Source organism: Trachurus japonicus, chromosome 17 (genome assembly GCF_045865225.1).
Source record: "Trachurus japonicus isolate A0001 chromosome 17, Traja_1.0".
NCBI classification, from domain to species: domain Eukaryota; kingdom Metazoa; phylum Chordata; class Actinopteri; order Carangiformes; family Carangidae; genus Trachurus; species Trachurus japonicus.
Genome location: NC_140923.1, coordinates 14,611,665 through 14,634,878, shown reverse-complemented (window position 1 = coordinate 14,634,878; position 23,214 = coordinate 14,611,665). Strand labels below are relative to the sequence as shown.

Here is a 23,214-nt window from a genome sequence, read left to right as displayed (position 1 = left end):
CAGCTTTTTGACTCGTTACTCACTGGTCTCGGTGTTTAAGCGACCGTGCACTGTAAATTCTAACAAGTTGAGTTTACTTAAAGAAATTTAGGAAACCGATTACCTTGGGAAAAGTAAGTAAACGAACTTAATTGTGTGAAGTAGTGTGAAATTATTGTATCTAAGTAAGCTTTACTTTCTTTTAAGTTGTGAGCACTTAATTTATCTCAGTATAGTTAAATCCACACAAGTGGGCATTACTTGAAATTTGTAATATATTACACTTAAGATATCTAAGTGTAATCCACTTCAATTAAGTTGACAGAACTCAGTTAAAATAAGTCGCCTGTACTTAATATACTTTGCAAAAGTAAGTGAGCAGTACTTCATTTTAAATAATTTCACTTAACATACCTTAGTTAACTTAAATAAGAACACACAAAATGTCATTATGAAAACCATAATTTATTTTCTATTTCAGTAAACAACAATAACAACAATCAACATGCTGTTCTTCTGAAACTTGTCTAGAAAGAGACCATCAAAGGTCGAGTTTGGCTGAACAATTGGGGGTGGGAGTTTGACATTGTACTGTATAAATAAATAAAAACAAATAAAATAGTGCCATTTCACTACTATATTGACAATACATTTTCTTTTACATATAAGTATAAATTCATAATTTTTGTGAGAGGGATTGTTCTCACTGTGTTGTGTATCAAACATATTTTCTTATTTCTGGAGAATACAATATGTAGAGCTGTAGCTCCACAGAAAAAAAAAAAAAAAAGTACCGGTATTCTGTCACAGTTTCATTATCAAAATTAAAAAAAAAAAAGATGTAAGTAAAATATAATATTCAATTCAGTAAAAAAATAAATGCATAAAACATTCAATAATGTTTTGTTTAATTGTTCAGCCCCATCATACTTGCACTCATTCACACACCACACTTATGTAGACAACCAGTATAGCTATCCCTAGCCACAACATCTAGCCCACAAGAGCATGTTTTAATGTTTGCAGTTTTGGACTGAGCTTTTGTTGTCCGAGGTTCAACATTATCTTCTGGATGGAGTCAAATGTGTTCTTCATACCTTTAATCCAGATGGAGTGCATATATTAAGCCGCCAACAGAACACAAAGTGCTTGAGAGGTTATGGGAACCTCATCCATGACAATGTTTCCTTCAAGGATGATTGCAATGCTGTTAATCACTGGAGGCGTGTCCTCAGTCAAGACTCTAAGAACCCCAACAGGCACCTGGGTGAAGTCATCTGCAGTGTCCGAATCCTGCAATCAAAATAAAAGAACACAAATAAATTTAGGTAGGATGTTATTACCCACGGTTATAGTGTGTTCATTCATGTAATCAAAGTGTCCACAGGAATCACACTTTAAAACCACATAGAAAAAACTAGCACTCTGGAATATTGTCTGACAGAGCTCTCTTTAAAGACTATGAGCAGGAAGATATGGCTGCATTTCAGCACAAAGTCCTAACAAAAAGCATAAAAAATTTGAAAAATTCCTGTACATTTTGAAATCAGCCACGGTGCCTGAGAACTTTAAGACATGTGTTTGGACTGTGGCTGTTAGAAGTCCAGGTGCAGGTAGGCATTTGCTCGAGTAACAACATTGAATTTTAAGAATTACTTAGTAGTAGTAGAGGTAGCAGGAGCACTTACAACACTTACTTGTGTATTGGGAGGAGGCGATCAGGTGATTGGCCGACAACTCCTTTTCTGGATTTGAAGAGGTCAGTGAGACGAGAAGTATGGTGGTCCAGAGCTTCGTAGAGGTCTTTCTTGAGGTTTTCACTGGCAACTCTGTAGAACTCGGCAAACACCTTAAGAAACAAAAAAACACATCCAAAGGATTGTTTACTCCATCATAGTAGTCATTTAACGCCAATAGTCTATTTGACTGTCACATGATAACATAGTCAACAGTGTTGGTGACCGAGCGTACCTCTTTTCAAACTGCCACCAACTTCACTGCCAGAGACACCACCTAAGATAGGCTATGGAGAAAAAAATAAATGTAAAGATAATTATTAAATAAGTACAATTTTAACAGTCATGTGTTGTGTCATATCCAAGAAAGATTAATTGATGAACTGATTAATATTTTTTCCATTATGTTTTCAAATTAGTGCCATAAAACAGACAGCATTTTTGAATTTCTAAATGAAAGCAGTACAGTAGGCTACCCACCTTGTCTCTTTTCTTCTGTTGATTTGTTGGTTTTGTTTACCAGGGTCTTGTACCACCTGCATGAAATAAAACAAACAGGGTGAAGTCACTCAGTGCCATGGTATCAGCACTGATCAAAATACTGCAATTATTATTCATATCATCATGATCATCCTTTGATAGTCGAATAACAGCTGAAACTAAACTGTCTCTCCTATTTAGTTGGTTATGTTACTATATCTGATTAGCATTGGATTTGCACCCAGAGCAAACAGTGAGGCTGCGAGTGTGGGGCTCATGATATCATGATATTTTAGAAAAGTACGTCGAGGCTCCTGTTGCCGGGGCAACAGCCATGATCTGCGGAGCCGGAGCCGCCCCCTCCATGGCCGTTAAAAAACAGCTAAATTAGCTGCTAAATTAGCTGCTAACAGGCAACAGGGCTGGTGCAGGAACAGGGGGGACATGTTACACTACATGGGGGCTCGCACCACACCGTTTAGACCGAGTCACAACACTTTTTTATCGGACTCGTTTTTGAACTTTCTAACACCTGCTCTGTGAACACGCGCGCAGACACACACATGCTAACCATGATGCTAACATGCCACCGGTCTCGGAAGAGAAAGTCGGGGCTGTTGGCTGGTTTATTCGAACAATTCTCATTCCAAAAATTAAATTATATTGACAAGATTATAAACAAAAGCTTTACACTTACCGAAATAAACGTTAGATCCATCCTTCCGTGAAAGCACCGGCTGTACTGTGCATGGCCTCTACCGGCTTGCATGGGCATGCGCACTGGAGCACACAGCTCTGTTTACTTGAGTCTCATACCACAAACCATACTACGAACTCAGAAAAACCAAGTGCACGAGACTTAATAAACAAGTATGCAGGTAAAAAGTACAGAAAACTCTGTGTAATAAAGTAAACTTAAAGAACTAGTATGAATTGAGTTAAATGCACTATTTCAGCTTTAGTCAGGACATTGTTTGCATTTACAGTGTGCTACATGGCTGAGTCCAGTATTATACAACAGGTAATTGTCTCTTTTCACCTCCTCTCTCCCTTGCTGGCTGCACCAACGTTTTAAACAGAGATCCGCTACATCTATCCGCTTTGTTTGTTTATATTTCACAGAACAACTCCCATTGAAAACGGTCGATTAACTGCAGTTAATTTAATTTAATCAATGAAATGTTTCTTCTTATGAAACGTGGACGGGCGGGCCAGTGATTCGTGTGGGCGGCACTGGCCCGGCCAGGCCCACTCCTGCCTACGCGCCTGATCCCATGTGCATTTGTTTACAACGAAGCAGGCGAGAAATCAATCAATAAAGTAAAGGTAAATAACGTTAGGCCAATAAGATATGGGCTACGACGTTACGATGAGTATGTGTAGTTTAATCCCTCATAAACAAGAGATTACGGGCCTTTGTGTCGCAGTGCCGCAGAGACGAGAGCTGGGACACCGGGGCAGCGGCCCCAATCTTACAAGGTTGGTTTTCAGCCCGGAGACAATACAGGTTTTTTTGCTCTTTATGCTAAATTGAGCTTATGCCCTCACATAGTTGCTAAAGTTTGTAAGTTACACGTCCAAGCTTTAGCAACAGATGCTACATAGAAGCACTGGGGATGGAAAAATGACTCACTGAGTAGCCTAACTGTGAAACTTTGTTTTTTACAGTTCTGTTTTTCAAGGGTAAATAAAAATGATAGATCATGTATTAGACAGCTTTGGAAGAATTGGCAGATGAAGAAAGTCATATGCTAGCTATTTCACTCCACTTCCTGTTTTTATGCTAAGCTAACCATGTTTTAGATACAACATTCATTTTCTTATCTGACTCATGGAAAGACAGCAATTTAACATCATATACAAAATGTTCTTTTTCTACACAAGGGCACTGCAATATAAATGTCTGTTAATGTAGGCTATAATATAATAATTATATAATATTCAAAGAGAGATCATGATCTATGTTGAATGTTAAATGGGTGAATGAGACATTTTAAAAGATGACAGGATCTGTAGCCGAGCACCAACACCTACTTTTCAAGTTAAGGCTTTCAAAGCCTTCTTCTCCCATGAGAGAACTGCCTGATTGCTTGACACTCCTCAGACTGGCAAAAATTACAGACAGTGTCTTGAGGGAGGGGAAGTCCTTCACACTCACATGCACTTCGCTGCTAAAGAAAAAAAATAATAAAATAACATAACTTTGGCAGATGGGTGAGCCAAGTTGAATTTTTTTTTTTTTTTTTTGGGCAGCAACCGAGAACCGGGCTGCCAAATAGCTTTTGAGTAATTCAATTACTGTATCTTTTACAAGAATCCCATTCAGCTTGTCAAGCGTAAAAGGAGGCTGAATGGACATGCAAGCACTGAAGACTATGAAAGCGAAAAGAATTCAATTTAATGGTCAAGGAATTCCCTTTTATTTCCAAAATTACAATGTGGACAGTTCAGTTACCCTCTTATTTCATTATTGAAAAGAAAGAAGAGCTGAGGTGGACATGACCAGGGGCGTGTCCAGACATTTTTGATAGGGATGGCCCAACTGGGGCACTGACTAATGGTGGGGTGGCATGAAGCTAGAGCATGAGTGCCTGCAGCCATAACCAGTTTTGTCAGCAAAACCTCAATTACTAACACTGCAAGAAAAACTAGTCACAATACAGGAGTGGCAACATACAATTGTGATAGAAAACCTCAATATTCTATTCTTGAAAAAGAAATTTCTATTTGACAAAAGCATACAATGTATAAAATGCCTCTGACTGGGCATATAGCCCGTCATATTTTGGGGTGGCACATGGGGAGGCCAATCATATTTCAGGGGTGGCCCGTGCCACCCAAGACCACTCCCTAAACACGCCACTGGACATGACAAAAACAGGAGGCACAGGAAGCTCTCAGGGAGAATTCAAACTAAAAGTAACTTAACTTCACGGGTCACTACAACGTCATCTCTAGGAAAGCGCTTCGTTGAAAGCTCATGACTGTCACTCTCTAAGAACTGCTGTCTCACCGGTATTGACAGGCACCACACACACTGAAGTAACAAATTCTTTCCTGTGTAGTGAGGTGTAAGACAAACATGGTGATTCACAGATGAAACATTCATGCTTGTAATATGCCTTTGCCAGTGAAGCGACAAAAATGCGTTGGCATGTATGTCTGCATCAAATTAGTTAAATGTGGCTGAACGATGAGGAGGAGAGGATGCTGAGTCATTTCGTGAGGTAATAGGATTTCCTTTGAATCATTCCAAAATACCATCTTATCTCCTGCAATTTGGGACCTCAAGCAAATGCTAACGAGATTCGTCTTTGTCACCCTGTTTTTAAATTCAAACCTAGAGGGAACAAAGACGATTTAATATTCTATGTAAAGTTTATTGATGTTGAGTTGAGGAGATGAGAAGTGGGGATTTCAGTCGATTCACTTCCACTTTGCTTATTTCAAAACCTGGAGCAAGGTTAGGCAAACTTTTGTGTAAAAAGTAGAAATGTCCAAATATCACACAGTGTCCCAGTTTTTTGTGCCGCAAGATTCTTTTGCTGCGTACAGTATAGCTTTTTATAACTGATTAATAACTACCTGAAACCATCCAGAACGCCAACTGACTTTTAAATAGATAATACTCTAAAGACAAGGCTGGGAACAGGCTGTTGGATGGTAAAATAATTGAACTGTGCTTGGTTCACTGATAACACATTACATGATTTCTGTGAGCTGGAGTTAAAATTTCCAATCTGGTTCCCTCCCATGGTGCATGAAGCCACTAAAACACCAACACTTTCAATATTCAGATGATGCAAATTTTTCACCATATGAAGCTAAAAGGTTTGAGTCATTACAAGTCATCCTCTGGTAACAATGAATGTACTGTATGTAGCCATCCATTCAATAGTAAGTAGTTGAAAGAGAAGAAAGGAAAACCTATGAGCTACTAGCACCTCTTTAAATTCCATGGAAATACATAGAATAGTTGTTGGTGTATTATTTTCTTATCCATGAATATCCATGTTATGATTTCACAATCCAACATCAGTAGGATCCACCCTCTGGGGATCATAATATCCATGCAGTAGCTTACCGTATCACAACAATATGTGTAGTAATATAAAAGTAATGTTTTTACTAATGTAAAAGTGTTCTGAATGGTGAGTTTTATCACGACTGTGTCTTCATGAGAGTCAAATAGTCACTGTAAAATGTGGTGGATAATTCTTGCTGAGTAATTGGTTTAACTGGATTTCAAATCTGTTGGATAACAGATCAAAAATATTTAAGTCTGGACCAAACCTTGAAGGATCAAATCTTACTACTATATATTTCATAGAAACTGAGTGGGGATACCTTGAGTGCTATCTTGTGTACTACGAAATACGTGATTTCACATATCTCAGCCTCACCTAGCTACCTACCTGATGTGAATGGAGGCTTGAGGATTTCCACAAGATTGAAAATAAAATTCTGCGGGTTGCAACATTGCTTGGCCATGTAATAACGATACTGCCATGTCTTCCGATAGTTCTACTGAATCTTACTCCCTGTTTTGTTTGAATTAAACGTGCCTCGAACCCAGCTGTGTTAAGTAGAAAAGTGTGTCACATTTTCGGTTCATCACATCAAACATAGTGGGCAAACATCTCGCAAAAATATCAAGGTTTGAAGTACGCCATGCCAAGGTAACTTGACTCTATCATATGATAGTGTACACTCTAAGGTCTTTACAATGTGAGAGCGGCACTGAGCTGCAACTGTTCATAGAACTCTCTGTTTTCAGTTCAGATAGTAGGTGACTTGAACGGGTTAGAATAATGTATGTGCATTTCAAACATTTGCATTACAAAGTGTGTGATTTCAGTTTATGTGCAACAACCGGAAAACTTAAATTATTATCATTTTTGCTGACGAAGCAAGAGTCCTGAATACACTTCTGCATATAGTTATGCACTCAATTTCAGACAGCAAACATGCATTCAAATGTTAAGCTGTCCAGAAAGACTGTATAGTCAAACCACAAAGCCCATCACTTTTTTTATATATATATATCTCGATGCATAATTCATCTGTCTTTGTATTTACAACCCTCTAAGAATTAACCTGTCACAGATCCCTGGGAATAATGCCAACATATCTCTATCTGTCAAGTGCTCACCTTATATGGAGCATTCAACCTCCACATGTTCAAACAAAGCCAGGATATTATGCATCATCAGCTGACAGAAAACAAGGGACAGGGAAATTAAAAAGCCAGGAGACAAAAGAGGTGGCAGGCAAGTGAAAGAATAAATGATGACTCCCCCCTTCTCCTGGAGTCAGGGGACATGTTGCATGTCATCTCGGTGTCTTGGTACGCAGTGGTGCGGTGATGATGTGCTGGGCAGGGCCAGTTCAGAACAGAGTCAAGGGCACCGGGGTGACGGGAAGCTAAACGCTCCAACTGTTCCCTGTCTCCAAACAAATATATGGATGAGTGAATCCCCCCCCTCCTCAACAAGAAGGGAAGGGTGCAGAGATCAAAGAGGGGCAATGGCAGTTTCAGTTTTGACCTCTGAACTGCTTGGTTGTATCAGCCACTAGAAACTGACACTGCTGTTATGACATTGATGCTCCGACTGGTCTGGCACCAACAGAGGAAGTTATTTACTAGATAAGACACTACTGCATTAACTGTATTTTATATCCATCCATGGCATATCCAAATTCTGGGTGTGAAATTCATTGTGGCGACAATCATCGAGGCCAATGGCCATACTCAAGTATTCATTTACTCACCTAGCGCACATTTTCCGTTCTGTCTGCCTACCACGGGAAAGTATAGAACCGGACTCTGTATCCACTGGCATCGGAATAAAGTCTGCAGCGAGAGACGTCATATCCTAATTTTTTAACCTGGACAGGAGCGCAGAGCCTTTGGGCCTGTGTGTCCTTTGGGGACGCTGGAGGCAGATCCATAAACCGAGGAGACGCAGATTGACTTACACAGACCACTGACCGGAGGTAAAACAAATTCTGATGTTTCTTGTTTGGCTGTGAAATGTATGTGGGCTGTGAAAAATTCGGATTGGAGTTGTCTGTTTGGGTGGATCTGGACTCATGACATGGACTGTTGACAGGTGTCGTGCCGAAAAGAGACTGCTGGCCGAAAAACGACTGCCCCCACTAACTCAGGATTGCACGGGGTGATATTGAACAAATTCACAACTTACTGTAGGCCTACTTGTTGTGGATCCTTGATAATTAGCACATAAGTAATTTGTCGTTATGTGTTGTTATGTAATTGCTATTTAATATGACATCAAGAGTTTCTGCATTAATTAATTCATCCAAATCACTGGAGAGATACAGGGTGCAGTCGTTTTTCAGCAATCAGTCACATTTTGGCAAGCCCCCGCCGATAAGTGACTGCCCCCTGTAACTCAGGATTGTAAAGGGTGATATTCACAGAATTTTCTGGAGTGATAGTAGAGGGCATCAGATGCAAGTACAGTAAATCTGGTCAATGTCACCCCTTGCATTCCTGAGGAAGTGGGGACAGTCACTTTTCAGCAAGACCCCGCCGAGAAAGGGCAGTTGTTTTTCGCCAGGCTGTCTCTTTTCGGCACGACACCGGGAAACTATGGACTGAACTTTGGAGATGTACTCGCTTCACACGCACACAAATTGAACAAGCACCCGTTTGTTACCGGATACATTTATGGAACTGTGGTGTTTTCATTGAGGAATTCTGAATGCACTGATGAGTTGACTGACTGGAGCTGTGGTTGAGTTATTCATTGTGTTAGGATTTATTTTATGCAAAGGGTTATCTGGTTCTGATTCTGTTACTCTTTTGTACAGTTGTTGATCTCCTTATTTACTTTATTGTTTATTTGTCAGACTTTGAGTCTGACTGGAACCCCAACTTCTTGAGGTAAAAACTGCTACAGTTATGCTCTAGATTGTAATTGGTGAGGCTGGGCTCACACTTCAAGGTCTGATTGGCTCTGTCTCTGTATACAATAAGTGATTGTTGATCTGAAGGTCATCAGTTTGATTCTCATATTGACAGAGATATCACCAGAGAATCTAATGCAATCAGCGAACAGAGGGAATGGCTGAGAACAAAAATGTTGAAGGTTACGCGCCAAGTTGGAAGTTGTAGTCCCCACATAATGGCAGCGGAGATGGATGTTTACGAAGACATTTGTTCCTTCCTGTTGTGTTGTGGCAACGCTGCTGTCGTTAATGGACATCTAGCACACGCTCGCTTTGCTTTGCTCATTGCAATGGGGGATGGTCGTTGTTTGCAGCGTGCAGCAGCTTCATTGCGTTTCCGCACATTACATACGTCACGACCAAATGTTAGCGATTGTGTGAAGGCCGATCCAGTAGTTGGAGAGTGGCAAGTCTCTTTGCACAAATGAAATCAAGGGCAAGAGACTGGTTAGGACCAGGCTCACTACAGGTTTCACTGATAATGCAAAAACAATGACGATCCATGAGTTTCTCAAACCACAATTCACTGATCTCCACAGCACAAACTACTGATTGAGGAGGTGTTTTGGTTCATTTGTGGGTGGGTTTTTGGTCACCCTCAACTGTGACAAATATCTGGGCCATTATCTGTTACAGTCATGGTGCCATGTTCAGGCTAGTTGCTAACAATCTGTCTGCTGTTTGCTGCTTGAAGGAGCAAAGCTTCAGCGGTTTTGGGGATTTTTTTGGCTGAAATCCACAAGATTGATGACAACGTGGGAGAATGAACCAAAACCACCTCTGCTCTCTCTCTAACAGTATTTTCTGATCTGACACTTCTATTGGCAGGATGACATTTTTTGTCTTTGCTTCCAAAATCATTGCAATCAGTCCAGTTACATCATCCAGAACTGTCCAGGACTGTGAGTGTAATTTTCAGGCAGTGGTTACATTTCCTCAAGAGTTTAACATACAGAACTAGTTAGCAGTTTATACACAGACATTGTGCGAGGCATTCTGCAGATTCACTGTTTCTGTCCATGACCTCTCAGCCTATGCAGCAAAGGTTGCTTCCCTTTCTCCGCTCTATAATCTATTTCTCTTTCTAAAGTCGATTACGTCAGTTCTTGTGGGCATGTAAGACACAGATTGAAAGTTCACAATGGCTCCCATCATTGCCAGCAAAGATAAGTCTGCTGCACTGACTGTCAATAACGTGGCAGTCTCCGAGCAGCTTAGTGGGAGCTCTCAACTCGTCTTTCCTCCCTAAGCCTCCGAGGGGGCCGTGTGGTGAACTGGCAGCCAAAACTCCTTTCATCCATTCTGAGAAAACTGAATAAAGTTCAGAGGAATTACAAGAATCAACCCAGTTAAACTCAGAGTAGCTGGAATCAACGCCATTACTGAATCAGTCTCACAGATTTATACAATTGCCAACATGATGCAGATGAATCAGCATGGCAGCAGATACTGTTGAGCATGTGGGCCGATGACACCTGACTCACATTCATTCATTTCGATCCAGAGCCAGATCACTGAAGATGCTGTGGGAGAACAGAGTTTGCCTGCCATGTTTCCAAACCACCAAACCACTGGGTGAGAAGTTTCTATAATCAGTATAGGGCACTGATTCAAAAACTACTCCTCTACGGCAACCACAGTTAGAGGGGCTTGACATGGTGGTCTGCCTAACAAAACAGAATTTATTCACCCAGCATATTCAGATGGTGAAAATTTTAAGACGCTGTGGCAGCCATCTGCCAAATGCTTATTTATTTTTTGTGGAATAAACATGTCCATGCCCATTACTTGGCTACTACAAATGATTTGGTTTGACTGTGAAGTGCATGAAAATTAAACCTCTTCTCTCAATATCTATGTAATGGCCTGCCACTTTTGTGAATTGCCGTTAAATCCCCCAAAGCCAACCTGATTTAGACTTTAGAGAGTGAGAGAAGTGCTGTAATTAAAAACACTCTCATGTCTGTTCACCATATCAAAAGTGATTATGAGAGCTTTTAGATGCAGATGTCTTTCAGCAGGCGTTCTTCAGCATTAACAGCTATTGTTCATTAGGGCCCATGTGGTGCAATAGTGTAGTAATTGTTTCGCCTACCACCATTCAAATGGGTCTAATTAGATAATTTGCGTTAATGCTGAATATTAAAAATGTCTTTTTTTTCCATTAATTAAAACAGGAAGCATGACGAAGGAATTTCTACACGTAATAACAAGAGTTATAATATATATCAATTAATACAACCACATGACTTTGCTCTTATATTACAATATACTATATGCTTGCACACTGCCTCTATACTGATGTTGAATGATAGTGAGTGACGGTGCCACAGTGCACCACAGGAGAACAGCCTTAATACCAACACATACTGAAGAACCCCTGAAGGTCTGCAGCTAAAAATAAAAAACAGGGCTAACTCCCTGATGCAGAACACCTGTCCTAGACACTGTTTATCCTGGGCTCTCTTTATCGTGTGTCCTGAACATTCAAGAAAAAAACAGGGCTGAAATTTGAAGGTATCTTTGCCATTTCCTCCAAAGAGGAAACAACCTCAAACCTTAAGATGTAAAATATCCATTCTTGAATGATTAATGCCCTTTTCAAGAGCACAGACTCTGTCAAAACTATATTTGGCAGAGCCCAGTTTGGACTTAAAAAAAAAAAAACCTGCAAGTGACGGAGAACCCAAAGCAAAAGGAGGGGTGAGCCATCCAGGATTTTTTTTGACCATCCAATATGAGTCAAACCAGCTCCTGAGGAAACTGATTAGACTGGGCTCACAACTGCAGGCAATGTAGTGATTGGCTAAAAGAGCTCATTTGCATGCTCCTCTCATCTCCAACAAACTCTCAGGAAGCACCGGTGGATAAGGTCACTGGTGTCAGTCTGCCTGTGTGCCAGCTGAGAATGTAAACAGATCAAACGCACAACAGCCATTTAAGTGAGTGCAGGTGGAGCCTGTGTTCTTGATCATCTGGACAATGGTGACCTCAGATCCATGTCACGGACAGGGACAGACACGCTGACAGTAAGCGTAGTATGAGAAACTGCATAATCTTCTAGTCAAATCAGTAATTTGGTGGTCAAACTGCTTCAACTGCTTTCAGATGTCAGATTAAGGACTTTTTTTGTTTAGTTGCACTATGCGATAAGGTTTTGGAAAGTCCAGGTCAGAAGATTTTGGCCAACCAATATTAAAACATTTTTGTTTGTTTTTTTCGGTTAGAAATCAAAACTATTGGACTGAAACAGAATGTTTTGCCTGAAGATGGCACTAAGTGGAAAGTGAAGGCATCATCAAACCTCAACCCAGCCTGAGGGAACATGGCAATCTGTCCAATCAAAACACATCACCCAAAACCACAGATGTCAATCTCAATGAGATGCCAAATAAAAAGTGACAGAATCATCAAAGTTGTTAAAGCCTTCAGAGGCGATTTTTTTTTTCTCAGACAGCTCTTGTAGATATTGATTTATATCAATGGATGTAAGTGGATTTTTCAGGAAGGCTCTGGGAATATGAATGCCTTCACTAAATTTCATATCAATCCATCCGATAGTAGTTGAGATGTTTCAATCTGATGACCTGACTAAGCATAATACCTCTGTGCTAGCCTGGCTTAAAAAAAAAATCAACAGCAAACTCTGATGCTAAAGTCCCACAACACATAACTCTGAGAATTACATCAGCTCTTGATGTGACAATATCCCAGCACCAGAACAATCAGGATAACCACATCATCCCTGGTGTGCTGTGTAGGTGAGCACTCGCTCAAAACCTAGGTAGACACTACCATTACTGCTGTTAGACCAAGGATCACTGTCATTTTTTATTGTCAGCACCCAATGTAATTGGTTAGAGTAATACAGTTTTCTTAGATCCTTAGAACTGGTAGATAATAAAGTTTCCAAATTTGCTGTTAGTAGGGTTTCATCTACTGTATACCCTGAAAGAGAGAAATAATGCCATAGAAGTCAGAATAAAATGTGTTGAAAATACATATATGCAGTATAACATTATGTCTAAATAAACAAAAACAGATCAGGATAATGACCCAGGTTTCCTTAACTACCAACTATTACTGTGATGAAGTGAAGTAACCGTCCAACCACAGAGCCTCTCTTTGTCTCTATTTTGGCTCTTTATGCTCCCTGTGTTACGTTAATGTTGTGTATTCAGGATAATCTACTGGGCTGATAAAGGTTTTACAGTTTGTTTTGATATAAAGCTTTGCAAGACGTCACACGCGACTGGGGACCGGCTCCTTTTTCATCCAACAGTGGCATTAAATGTCTCAATGCCATCTGGAGCTGCAAGAATAAAAAAAAAAAACTCTCCCTTTAAAGATGCCCATTTTAATTGGTAAATATTTACTTGCAGGAGCTCTCAGTGGGCACGCACACAACTTCTAATAAAGTGCTTTAAAGCCTGTGGGTTCTTGCTGCCTACTTTGAGTGTGACTCTAAACAAATGCAACCTGGGGTTGCACTGTTGATAACAGTTGATAAGGGCCAACAAAACACAGCACTGTAAACGCTGCAGTGAACATGCAGAGCATATGAACTGTGTCAGTACAATTACCTTGTCACTCTTTACTCTGATCCCTCCCTCTCTCCCTCTGTGTGTGTGTGCAAATGATTTGTATAGCGTTTCATGGGACGCTGCAGCAGTCATGTGTACAACTACTGTACGACTGTGTGTGCATTTGCATATACATTGCATCATTGAGTGTAACATTATACTATTTTTGACCAGCTGCTTGAATATTGATATATTTCCATATTCAAAAATAGAAATTTTCGAAAATAGAAAGAGAGAGCCTCAGAAGATTTAAGTATGCAAAGAATTGGACATGTTGGAGGAAGGAAAATCTGGTTACATTTCTACAAAGATTTGCAACTTTTTCCAAAAGAATACGGAAATGAAAAAGTAAATTTTCTTTCTCTTGTATCCAAAATATTGTCTCCCATCCACAGGGGAAAATATCTGACAAGAAAAACATCAGCACTGTGGAAACTGTGACACTTTTCATTTGACTCAGCAACACAGATATGGTCAGAAGAGTGTGTTGGTTCACAGTAACTCATCCTCTACAACCTGTTGTGTTTCTACTTTTGTGAGTCTGTGTGAATGTGTAACGCTGACAGTGACTCTTGTGCTGTATTATTCCCAGTGTGTATGTGCATAGCGGTGTGCACATGTCTCTCTCTACACCTGCTTCTGCTTGTGCCTGTTTTGTCTGAATGCATTCCCAGGATCGGAGTGTATAAATGCATGTCAGCATCCAGTTAGGTGTGTGTATGTCAAAGCATGCGTGTGTGCTGCTGCATGTTAGCACTTGTATCCTAATACACACTGGATGTGTCTGTACATTAATCTCTGCTGCAGCAGTGGCGCGTTGCCTTGTTATGTACTGCTCTCTATCCCTGACCCAGTATGCTGTGAGATCCTGTCTCCAGCCTCATTTGTCTCCATCAGGGGACAGCCGAGGTTACGACTCACCAAAGCGCAATACGTTTCTGGTGGATCTCCACACGTGATGTTTGGGGGGTCGAGGGACACTCGCAGGTACTTTGTCATGTCGGTGGCTTCCGGCTGACAGGCCATGTAGTCCCACACCACGCCTTCCTCTGTATAGATCTGGGACTTGCACACGTCATAGTGTCCCCAGGCTGCTGGGTAATGTTGCATGGCATGTGCCACACTGGTGCAGACAGTTTGCAGAATGAACAATATGGGCCAAAGCATCGCTGATCTTGTTCTGTGTGGTTTCTGTGGAACCCTACTTTTTTCTTTTGCTGTTTTTGTTATTTTTTTCTGAGTGCAGCCGCTTTCTTTTTGCAGCCGCTGCTTCGTCGCAGAGATGGCGATGTCACTGAGAGGTTTCTAAATGAACGACAGCTTTGAACGGTGCGTTGAAGGATTCGGGGACTGTGGCAGCATGTTGCTACTTCGGCGTCAGCAGCTTCGGGCAACGATTAGCCTCCATTCAGTTATTTTGTCTTCGACCGCCGTCGCTTTCGCCTGGCTGATGAGGTGTGTCAACAAGTGAGCTTCTCCAGAAGTGTCGAACGTCGGCGCAGGGGTCAGCTGACGGTCAGACGTGATGAGCAGCGGGGAGCGACACTCCTCATAAGTCAGTGGCTGACAGATGTTTTAGCCTGATCTCTCGTCAATTGTGTTTCTTTCTTTTGCCACAAGCAGCATCCTAAAGGACAGAAGGAAAAAAGACAGTGCGGTGAATAAAATAGAATAGATCACATCACACAGAAACACTTGAGACACTGTATTAAAATATTAACAGAGGCTCAACGTGGTTTAAGGGCACTGAGGTGGATAATCTATCACACCCATCCATAATGTACACACAAACACAACACAGGGTCCCGCTGTTTATATGTATTCCTCAATAATAACCTTGCCAAAATCACTGTATACAATTCAAATCAAGTCTGCTCTGCAAAGCCTAAGCTCCACTTGATTTTCATACAAAAAGGCTCATTTCCATGTGTCAAGTCACTGCATTTAAGTTATTGCTTTCCCCCGACTCCTGCTCCTTTATAGCCAAAGGTGGAGCTTTGTTTGTCCCAGTGCCTTCAGAGGCGTTTTGGGAGATATTAAAGCAAAATTGGGAGACAGAAATGGTCTATTTGAGGGATCGTAGGTTTTTCAGAGCTATCACAAGCCATCAGTCAAATGGCCTAACTCGTCAGGTAATGGTGCCTGGCAGCAGTCAGCGGAGACCCACACGATCTCCGTGTCTCAGGTAAAAATTGTATGTGGGCGTGGGGGAAATAAATTGGAGCAGCTATATGCAGTCCTCGGATGGCCCGAGGTTTTACCTTAGTGGAGAGGAGTTAATGTTCCTAGGAGATGCGCATTCATTTCAAATTTACCTCCTGCCTATTTAGGGCACAGTTTTAAGAAACATAATACAGTTCCTTGTTTACAACTGCTTACAAGTTTGTAGTATGGCATTTCATTAATTCTAATGTCATCTGAGGCTTTAAAAATGTCTACCGTGAGCACACTGTGCGTCTGCTCAAGCAGTAGGGGGTAAAATGCCTCGCACAACGGCACTTCAGCAGCACTTGTTGAAAGAAAAAGTCTACTGTTATTCATTCAATTTCTCTGCCCAGATTCCTCCCCAGCTGATACATGCAACTAAACCTGAGCGTTTCCGGTCTGCAGCTTTATTCTCTCCCCTTCTCCACCGCTCTCTGCTGAAATAAAACATTTCTAGGTAAGCTGGGGCTTGAGGCGTGTGGAGAGTCTTTTTATGTTCAACCGAAAGAGCCACTGTTGAAATCGTGTGGGAAAAATCACTCCATTATCAGGGGGCTATCAAGTCAAGTCACATTAGTTAATGAAAAGATTTCAATGAAAAGTGTTTTGATATGACTTGCTCTTAATGAGTTGCTGTGCACGCATGCAGGCCGGTCTCTGTGCTGCCACATTGAAAGCTTAGAATTCAGTATTTTAACTTGACTGTCTTGTCTTGGCCTGAAAATTGAATAGGTTTTGACCACATCTAAGGCAATTACTGCTTTTCCCTTCTCCCAACCTAATGCCCCTTTTTTACAAAATGACTCCGGGCCTGAATACATCACAACTGTAATGAAAGATGTTCATCTGAGCCGGAGAAATTAAATGTGCTGCTTTTCAGACCCGACAGACCCTTCAAAGTGAGTCGTGTCAGGAGGTGTGGATGGTGGGCTCCGTTTGACAGACCTCTATCGAGAGAAAGGAAGAAACTAGTGAGGGGAAGGAGGGAGGGGACGGGGGGGTGAGAGAGAGGAGAAATTTGGCTCTTTAAATGTGCTCATGTCAATCAACAAGACTCCTAAGAAGAGAGGCCAATTACAAATTTGATAACACGTCTGACGCTCCGAGTGATGAATAAGCCATTTCTTTCATGAGGATGTGTAAATGAAATGTCATAAATATATATGTCAGCCCCTGATCAGAAATGCGTCATGAGGTGGACCGCTCTCATCTTGCATGCTCTCTTTCTCTCTCACACTCACACACACAGGCACACACACCTAGATAAAGGCCTATTTCATAATACCGAAGTTGACTTTCATTATAAAGACAGTCAAATTAGGTACCAGCAGCAGGGTGGTGGAGGTCGCCTATCTTATTTTTATTTAATAGGGAACATTCAAAGCTAATAAGCGACAGCAAATGGAGCTAACCACGGGGATATTGGTTTTAATTCATGGACACCTGGAGTAATGAAATCCATACAGATGAAAGGAAGGTGTCGGGATGCTCTGTGAACCTCGGAGGACAGGTATCACTCGGCGTCAGAGCGTTACTGAGGGTGACTGTGACTGAGGGAAAAGCTTAAAATCTAAAATGTTACAAATCGCCTTTCTGCAGAGGAGACAATTAGCGACCTGACACCATTAAGAAAGCCAATTCAACTAGTTGTCATTCCTTAAACATCACTCAAAGAGGTGTCCCGTGTGTGATTGTTTCATATAATAACTGATTAATATAATCTCCCTCCGTGCCGTCCTGGCTGCCAGTTCATATCTGACAACATGAGATTCTTCACACGAAGCAAATGCAATATACAGCATAATCCTCTTCTCCCTTGTTTCCCCTCTGCCCCCTGTGTCTCTGGCTCATACTCAGGGGCGCTCTGAATGCAGGGGGAAAACTCAAGAATGTCATAATTTCACTGAGGAAAAAATATGAGGTCAGATTCTATATTAAAAGTCATCAATATTTGAGCAGCTCTCCGTATGCAGGGAGGGAAAGAGAGTGAGAGAGAGCGCTTAGAGCTTAGGTTGACCACCTTACTTCTCTCTCTCTCTGTTTCTCTTCCTGCCTCTCTCTCTCTCTCTCTCTCTCTCTCCGTCTCTTTTCCCTCACTTGTTTTTGAAGCCTCTGAAACACCCCCTTGTGTCCGCTTGCATTCCATCCCCTGGGCAGCTCATGCATGGCAGAGTGTTTTAAAAGTCAGCAGGCAGCCGTGCCCCGTGGCTTATATTGGTTACAAACTCCCAGCCAGACTCTTAAAAACCGTGGCGGATGTATTCCATTCATTTTATAGTAATCCCGCTAAAGTGTGGCTTTGCTTTCTGTCTCTGAGTGTGGCTTTCTGATCGCCTCTTGGCTCCCACACAGGGCCGATGTGGAGAGAGGAGCTGTCCATGGTGCTGAAGCACAGCACAGGGCAGCAGATGTGCTCCCGGGCCCCCACACTGACTGTAACACTGATAATAATATGGCACCTTTATTGATTTTTAAAACACTGACAGGGCTGACTGATCCTCCCGCTGTTTATCCTGCAACAATTGCTATTTTACTGTCCTGCCTTTTCTGTATCGAACACCTGGTCGGGATTTTTTTAAATGTGCGCACATACAATACCGCCTTGTTGTGTTTATTGATTTTGCTGACTTCCAACCAATAACTTCTGATCCACGGCCAGTTTGAACAGACTGATGCTTTGTGGCTGGCTGATGAGTGCAACAATAACCGGGTTAATGCTTCCAACGTTCTCCGAGCCAAGAACCAACCCTTCCATATGAGTCACAGTGGGATCAGCTGGCAAACGGAAGCATGTCTGTACTGGCACACAATTGTCTTCTGATTGTCTTTTTCTCCTTCCTTCACTCTCTCTGGATCCCTCATTCAGCCTCTCAGTCCTGCTCTGCACTCCCCTTCCTCCCCCTCACCATATCTGTGACTCTCTCAGTGGCAACCTTGCTGCACTTTATCTCTAAGCACATAAAACATACAATTAATGTCCCAGGGCTGCACCTTTAACCTCTGCACCTGCAGTCACATTACCTCCATTTCTATTTACAACAAAAGCAGGCTGTGCACGTCTGCAATGAGCCTTTTTCCGTGAGAGGATGTGGTTGATGTGGTGACAATGTGAGGGTCCCTCAGTGTGGAGTCCAGCCAGCCAGCCAGCCAGCCAGCCTGCCTACACCACTGCCACATAAATCTGCTGCCATGTATTATTCAAAGTCCCTCTCCTGAACCACTAACATGCAAAAACGCAGAGTATTGCAAACATTTAAAAATCCAGGACATTCATAAACCATTCATACAACCAGAGTGCAGCAATTCTTCATTTTCCAAATGTGAATTGAGAAGCAAATAAAGAAGCCATTTGACAGCTATTGCGGTAGTTAAGGTAATTAATAGAGGCTGTGTCCGGTACCTACTGGGTCACATTTTGCGCAGAGGCGAGGCACACCTAGATCTGACTTTACTGACCTGCTGCGCAACAGGTTAAAGTGGCATTATTTCATTAAGACCGGCGCTAATGGGGCGCAGTTGAAATAACAGCCTTAGATAAAAGTATAAACGGTGCACATTCAGATTTATAACATCCAATATCTCGCAAAGCACGGAGGAGAGAGACACAGTAAAACTCCTTAAAGAGAGAAGATGGTCAAACGTGGTTATAAAACTGTGGTGTTTTCATATCATCCGCTCATTCCTCATTCATTTAACCCACTTAAAACCTGGTCACTGGCAACGATCCGCCCGTCAAACAGCCTCTTCTAATTACCCTGTTATTGCCCATTTAGTCATGACTGTCTTCATCAGACAAGTGGCGATATGCAGGGAAAAAAAGGAAATGCACAGTCAGAACGGTCAAAGCACAAACAATACTCACATTTAAACGAACTCCCGGGGCGGACAGCTCATTCAACAAGTTATTTACCCAGAGTAGTTGCAGAAAGACTCTCACATGCCTTCGGCTGCTGCTTCTCGCTCTAAATTCTTCTAATTTCCCACCAGATGGATCAATAAAAGCGACGTATGCGCAGAGAGCGCGCATTCACACACAGAGCACAGCGGTTTTTTTCCCGTCTTCTCCCAGTCCCAACTTCACTTTCAACTTTTGCTTTTCACTAAAGAAGCCTCTTCTTCCAAATAAACACTTCGTGACTCACTCGCCTTCAGACCCTCTCTCCCGTCGCGCTTACAAACGCCGTCGCGTATCGTCTGGTGTCCACGCGAGCTGTTTGACTTTACGCAGCGCTGCTCCTGGCGCAGCATTCATCGGAATGGCGCACAACAAATACTTTACGTGCAGGCTTAGGGGATTCACAGTGGTCCCAAATTCATTAGAGTCCATCAGCGCGTATTAAAACACATCAATCCCGGTGGAGAGTAACTCTTGGGGTCGTTTGGATGTCGGTTGGATAGATTTCTCAGCTCAGCCGACTTGTGGACGGGAGAGCAGGAGAGAGATAAGCAATCTTCCTCAAACGGAGCCACTATGTCCAGTTACATCTGAGTGCTCCGCCGGGTCCTAAAGATAATACTGACTCCCGCTAAATCCCAACTTTACCTTTTATTTTCACTCGGTTGTTAATCCTTGGGTCTGTTCCAAATACAGTCATTTATTCTAACAGGCGAGTGAACCTTTTGGATCTTAATTTTCTTCCCCCTTCCTGTTTGAAATGCAGCTCTCCTCTAGAATTAATGGAAAAATAAGTGATTTTATTCCAGTGGATCTTTTAAAAAAGAAATCAGTTTTATTTATATGGAGGGCGTAGTTATAAACTCTTGCGTAATATGACTTGTGCCAGTAAACAAAGACACATTTCTAGTAACACTAAAGTAGGATATTCTATTTAAAGTTGCTGGATAATTCCTCAGCATCGCTTCCTACTGGGGTGTCCAGGTCCCTCGCAGCGCAAGCAGCTGCAAGCCAAAGCGCACTGATGGCAAGTGTTACCTAACGCCAGGCATATGAGACCTAAGTGTAAACTCGGTGAGTTTTTTTATCATCGCATTTCAGCAGCCAGAATAAGGACAGTGCTGCATGTGGAGAGAAAATCCTCCGAAACTTCACGGAGGGCGAAACCTCAGGGCACAAATCCACAGTACAACACAATTAGGATGCAGTCTAAGTTACAGGAAAAGGATGAAATAACAGCCTCTGTCTGAAAACACAATATCATTTGGCTGTTTGCTCTTACGCTGATAACAGCCCGGAGGTCATAGACACAGATTATTCCCACCACAACAACCGCTTAAAGGAGTCCATGCTTTCCTGAAAACAAATATAAAGATCTTACCTTGCATCTAAAAATTGAGGGAGACTGGAACTTCGCTTGCCAAAAAAAAAAAAAAAAAAAGCAAAACGAACATAAAAAATAAAAAAAATAAATGAAAAATGGAAAAGAGAGAGAAATAAAAGTCCTCTGGTCGGAGTTTGTCAGTGTAATTATTCGGCGGATTTTGAAGGCAGAGCTGAAAAGAATAACTACAGTTAGGTGCGTGTAGCGGGCTCCCTTGGCGAGGAGTCATAGATGTCACCCTCTCCACTACAGGGTGCCAAGCTGCACGGCAAACAACCGCGGTGACAGGTCGCTTTGAACACGCATTTTAATTGTGGTGTAATGCCAACTGGTGTGGATTGCACGATAAGAACAACCGCGCCCAGCTGAAGGTCACCACAGTAATTGAGTAGACTGTATCCCATGTCCATGCATTAAAAAGCCCCGGCACCGGGCGAGTTGTACAATCAGTGACTCTTTATTCTTCATTCATATTTCTTACGGGCGTGCAGAGGGATTGTTGTTCTTTCAAAGAAGACACGGGGAAAGCTTGTTTTTTTCTTTCCCCTCTCTCTCTGTCTCTCTCTCCTACTGTTGCTGCTGTTTATAAATCGTTTAACAGTGAATGCAAAGGTGCAAACTGCTCAGGAGAGCTGCTCAGTTTTCTCACATTTAACTGCTCCTTTTTTCTTTCTTTTCTTTTTTTTTAATGTTGTGAAATCTGGTCGTTCTCAGCACCCCTGGCAGCTCCTGCGCCCTGTAGGCAACTTTGCCACCTGCTCCAGTGGATTTTCAGTAATGACAGTAAAAAAATGTTACTAATTAAAATACTGCTTGTAATAGTTGTTTGTGATGAATGCAAGTTTATAATAGTAAAAATCATACTGGGACTTCCAGTGGGATCCCTCTCTCAATTTCTTATTCTCATTTTCCATTACATTTGCAAGTTGTCCTTAATTCCTCATTCAATCCCTCATACCATCACACAATTTAAGAATAAACCAATTGGGATGAAGCATCTTATTTTCAAAAGGTCAATACGACCTTCTGTATTTCTTTTATTCCACTTGATAGACACTATGCATGATAGTCTAATTTCCTGCCTTCTTTTCATTGCTCTTTCACAGTCTTTTTCGCAGAATGTAAGCTGTAATCAGCAAAGTGTTTAAAATGCTCCCAAATAGCACCACACTGCCGGTATTGATTTCTGGCAAATTAATATGCAATGAAAGACCTGTAATCCCATTAACAAAAAAAAAAAAGTGAGGATGCCATTTCTATTCTGATAAAGGCAGATTTTGGTCGCGACCGGAGCTGAATGACAACAAGTCTCACATCCCCACAGAGGTAAGTGGCTCACATTGTATCAGAGGGTTCAGCCTTTGCTTGGAGCGACTGCTGCTCTTGACATTTCCATTAAATCATTCCTTCTGGAAATACTACCATATCACCCTGACAGTCACATACATGACTCTGCCAGCTCATTTTGATTCTGAGCAGGATAGATAGATAGATAGATAGATAGATAGATAGATAGATAGATAGATAGATAGATAGATAGATAGATAGATAGATAGATAGATAGATAGCAAAAAAAAGCTGTACCTATTTTTTAGACAAAAGTTGACTGAGGTGTCAACACCCCGGTTGAACTAAATGCTAGCGCGCTCACAATGACTATACTAACAAGCAGGTATTCTGTTTATCTATAATTCACCACCTCATGCTAATACTTGCTAATTGGTATAAACCACTAAATACACCAAAGTCTGAAGATAATGTTACTTTTTCAGTTTTGGGTTAAAGGTAGAGTAGAGGATCCTAGAAAAACTGTTTGAGCAGGCTACATTTTGAAAATACACAATGCAAAAGTCCAAGCCTCTTTCTTCAGACTTCTCTCCGAAGCCACGCCTCCAGAGCACAAGAAGGCGCAATGTTGGTGCTTTTCTGTCATGACGTGTCTGCAACTGTCACGTTGACTTTGGCTAGCTAGCACAA

The 23,214-nt window shown here is 41.7% G+C and overlaps 1 protein-coding gene across 2 annotated transcripts in view; it reads right to left on the bottom strand.

Moving 5' to 3' along the window:
- LOC146970321 (netrin-G1-like) overlaps positions 1-20,402 on the bottom strand; it is a 79,565-nt gene extending 59,163 nt beyond the window's left edge. Inside the window, exons 1-2 of one of the 2 annotated variants that reach the window (XM_085804432.1) lie at positions 19,821-20,402; positions 14,675-15,380 (exon numbers count right to left, since the gene is read on the bottom strand). In XM_085804432.1, coding sequence (XP_085660558.1) covers positions 14,675-14,920 — 246 coding nt within the window. In that variant the 5' untranslated portion in view covers positions 14,921-15,380; positions 19,821-20,402. Of the gene's footprint in view, positions 1-14,674; positions 15,381-19,820 lie in introns of those variants that run through there. The other variant, XM_085804431.1, reaches the window with a different exon arrangement.
- Between the last annotated feature and the right edge of the window lie 2,812 nt (positions 20,403-23,214).